The 3,832-nt window shown below is 42.6% G+C and overlaps 1 protein-coding gene across 1 annotated transcript; it reads left to right on the top strand.

Annotated features, from left to right (window-relative positions):
* Positions 1 to 677: 677 nt before the first annotated feature.
* On the top strand, positions 678 to 3,387 carry LOC116042033 (scavenger receptor cysteine-rich type 1 protein M130-like). The gene is made up of 5 exons (XM_031288146.2): positions 678 to 789; positions 1,424 to 1,456; positions 1,541 to 1,834; positions 2,575 to 2,889; positions 2,967 to 3,387. Exons 1-5 carry the CDS (start codon positions 735 to 737, stop codon positions 3,326 to 3,328), a joined length of 1,059 nt encoding a protein of 352 aa, XP_031144006.2. The 5' UTR covers positions 678 to 734; the 3' UTR covers positions 3,329 to 3,387.
* The last annotated feature ends 445 nt before the right edge of the window (positions 3,388 to 3,832 follow it).

The following is a 3,832-nucleotide window of genomic DNA, read 5'->3' as shown; positions in this document are numbered from 1 at the left end:
CTTTTGACATTTCAACCTAATTTTATAACATAAGCCATATCAACTGGATACATGTTTAGTCACCTGTTGATTTTACTCTATGTTTTAACTCTGTAACACCTTGTGTCCATTGGACACTCTGAACTAGTAACTAATGAAAGAGAAAGCCAGGCCATTGCCATTAAAACAGTCCAGAGTTACATCAGACCTAACAGGCAGAGGGAGAAGATTCCAGAGTGTTGGAGCTAAAATCGCAAAGGCACGATCACCTTTGGTCTTGTAGTTGGAGCGAAGGATAGATAAAAGACCAAGGTTCGAGGATCTGAGGGGGCGGTTAGTGGAGTGAGGAACAAGGCGCTCAGAAATGGAATGGGGGAAAGGTCATGTAATGCTTTGAAGGTTATCAACAGGATCTTATACTGGAATCTGAATTTGCCAATGAAGGGATGCAAGATGAAGAGAAGTGTGATATGAGACCGGCGACTTGTTCTGGTTATAAATCTGGCAGCTGCATTTTGTACAAGTTGCAGCCGTTAAGACTGCAACACAACCCTGCAGAATCCAAACCACTGCCAGAGCATTGTGTATGTGAGGTGTAAATGTAGCAAAAGATATTCAATTTTAACCCAAAAATGAGCAATGTAAATGTAGCCTTACTTGGCCATTGAAGCTGATTCTGATTCTGTTCCAGTAAAGCTCCTCCTCTTCCTGTTCACAGATATACACTGAGGACAGCACACGGGTTGATCAAAGAGATGCTCCACCTGGACATGTATCACCTGTTGGTGCTGCTGCTGCTGTGCAGCCCAGGTAGGACTCAGCTTTAAAGATGATGTGTTATTTGAATATTTGTGATGATCTTGTAATAAGAGGACAAACTGCTCTCTCTCTCTCTCTCTCTCTCTCACACACACACACACACACACACACACACACACACACACACACACAAATGGGAAAATAGATTTAACGATAAATCCTCCATGTTCAGTAAAGTAAGTCATGGTGTTCCACAAGGCTCTGTGCTTGGACCACTTTTATTTACATTAAATATGCTTCCCCTAGGGAATATTGTTAGGAAACACTACATAGTGTCACTGTTATGCAGATTATTCCCAATTATATCTATTGATTAAGCCAGAAGAAACCAATCAGCTGGTTAAGTTTTAAGTATGCAATAATTACAGAATAGTTGCGGTTAAAGATAATTACAGTATATGTTTTCTTTAAATTCCTTCCCCGAACAGCAGACTAGTGTTCTGTGTATTCACATGTTCATTCACATTTAGCAAACTGGTAAAATGCTCCAGAGTGAGTTCACTGAGATGTTTCTGAGCTGCTAGAAGATTCTTTACAAAACAACCTGAGAGAGTTTGTTCTGTCCACAGATGTGATCCAATCATGCTGCTTTATACTGATGTTTACCTTCTGATTTTCTCCTCAGGACTCCAGGCTGAAGGAGAACACACCTCAACAGGTACACAGAGACAGAAAAGAGAAATAAAAAATTATTAAAGCAGTATCAGTATTTACAGTTTCATCTTTTCTTAAATAAATTCAGAGTCTGTCAGATTGGTGGGAGGAGAGAGTCGCTGTGCAGGAACACTGGAGGTGAAACATCGTAGAGAATGGAGACCAGTTGATGGCTCTGCCTGGACCCTGAAGACAGCAGCTGCTGCCTGCAGAGAGTTGGACTGTGGCTCTGCTGTTTCTGTAGAAGAGAGAAAAGAGTCCTCAGACAGATCTGTGTGGTGGATCAAGTCTGACTGTGTTCTGTTTGGATCTTCTCTGAGGGAGTGTGCATCATCATCGTCATCAGATTACTCTTCCTCCATCCTGTATCTCAACTGTTCAGGTAAGCCCATCAGTGACATTATCTATGACATCCTCTATGACAGTAATGTACCCAGGTTGACACACACACACACACACACACACACACACACACACACACACACACACACACACACACAGCAGCTAGAATGGCAGCAGACCATCAGCTTGACAGCTTTCTGAGCCACTGGTTTTCACCAGCAGGTTCTTTGGTTGCCACCACAACAGGCACCAATGACCTACTGGCCCCAAATTTGAGCAGCTCAGCTCCATCAGGGGCTCGTCAGTATCTCCACTTAAACGTGGCTCCTTCACCCTGGGAAACTACTTAAAAGAGAGTCCAGACCCTACCCCTTTTTTAGATTTTAGGGATCATTTTCTAAACTGGTTTTTATTCTGGGTCACAGATCTTCTATGAAAAATAAGAGTGAAAATGTTTAAACTTGTCTGTGTGGAGGGCAAAGATTGTGGAGTATCTGAGCAGAAGAACAGAATAGAGAAATCTGCAGATGATGATGTTGTGGTATGTTTTGACTCACTTTGAAAGTTTTCAGAAATGGAAAACAGAGTGTATTAAATGTAAATAAGATGTAACATTGCTGCAGTCTGAGGTGTTATAAAGATGAGTCTGTTAATGATCAACTTCTGTTGGTATTGTGCTGAGTCCAGTTTGAATCACTGAATTGTTGTTTAATGACATCTTTTTATTTAGTGTCTGGTGTCTTTTCTCTTTCTCTATTACATCTTTTATCATCTCTCCAGACTCTGTCAGGCTGGTGAATGGGACCAGTATGTGCTCAGGCAGACTGGAGGTGAAGACTAACCAGTCTACCCAGCGCTGGTCCTCAGTGTGTGAAGATGTCTCTGACCAGCAGGATGCAGAGGTGGTCTGTAGGGAGCTTGGCTGTGGGGCTCCTTTGGTCCTCCAGGGGGCGCTCTATGGAGAAGTGGAGGCTCCAATGTGGACCAAAGAGTTCCAGTGTGGAGGCCGTGAGTCTGCTCTCCTGGACTGTAGAAGCTCAGGCTCAGATAGAAACACCTGCTCACCTGGAAAAGATGTTGGACTCACCTGCTCAGGTAGAAGAGGAGCTGCAGCTTTGATTTGGTTAATTTTTGTTAATCACCTTTAATTTTTTGCTGATGTTTCTGTTCAGAGCCTGTCAGGTTGGTGGGAGGAAACAGGCGCTGTGCAGGAACACTGGAGGTGAAATATCAGAGAGAATGGAGACCAGTGGATCTCTATTTCTGGCCCCGGAAGGAAGCAGCTGCTGCCTGCAGAGAGTTGGACTGTGGCTCTGCTGTTTCTGTAGAAGAGAGAGAGTCCTCATACAGATCTGTGTGGTGGATCAGGTCTAACTGTGTTCAATTTGGATCTGCTCTGAGGGAGTGTGCATCATCATTGTCATCTTCTTCCATCCTGGATCTCACCTGCTTAGGTAAGCCCTACGGTGACATCATCTATGACATCATCTATGACAGTAATGTACCCAGGTTGACACACACATGCAGCAGCTAGAATGGCAGCAGATTGTCTCCAGCAGCCATGACGGAGTCTGATGAGCTGCTTCCTCAGTAAATAAGCTATAAGCTATAGGTAAATAAGCTACTGAATTCATCAAAATATATATTGAAGGATTTCGATCTAAAATGTGACCAATTTGTTCCTGTTCTCCAACCTGTTCTTGAGGAGCAGGTGTCATTACCTGGAAAAGGTTTAAGTAACAGGTGAGATATATATTAGTAACAGGTGAGTCAGATATTTACTGAAGGAAACAGTAAACTCAAATGACTTGTATTTTCCTTTTTAGATGTGAGGTTTAAAGAGTGCATAGCTAAACAGACTAAAGATACATTGCAAACCTGTGGCATCATTTTTGTTGTTTTTAATTTTGAATAGGGTCTTACTGTGGAGCATGCTTATGCAATTGTTCCATAGCTGTTTTATCTTTGCTGGTCAAGTCGGTTGGATAGGTGACAATTTGATCTTGCAAAATAAAGGTTGTTTCGGGTTCATTGACTG

Source organism: Sander lucioperca, chromosome 18 (assembly GCF_008315115.2).
Source record: "Sander lucioperca isolate FBNREF2018 chromosome 18, SLUC_FBN_1.2, whole genome shotgun sequence".
Taxonomy (NCBI): Eukaryota; Metazoa; Chordata; class Actinopteri; order Perciformes; family Percidae; genus Sander; species Sander lucioperca.
Note: the sequence above shows the minus strand (reverse complement) of the source record. Positions and strands in the feature narration are given on the sequence as shown.

Coding starts and splice junctions, on each gene's coding strand:
- LOC116042033 (XM_031288146.2), top strand. CDS start 735: ATGCTCCACCTGGACATGTATCACCTGTTGGTGCTGCTGCTGCTGTGC. Junction 790..1,423: donor GCTGCTGCTGTGCAGCCCAG/GTAGGACTCAGC, acceptor TTTTCTCCTCAG/GACTCCAGGCTGAAGGAGAA. Junction 2,890..2,966: donor TGTTGGACTCACCTGCTCAG/GTAGAAGAGGAG, acceptor GTTTCTGTTCAG/AGCCTGTCAGGTTGGTGGGA.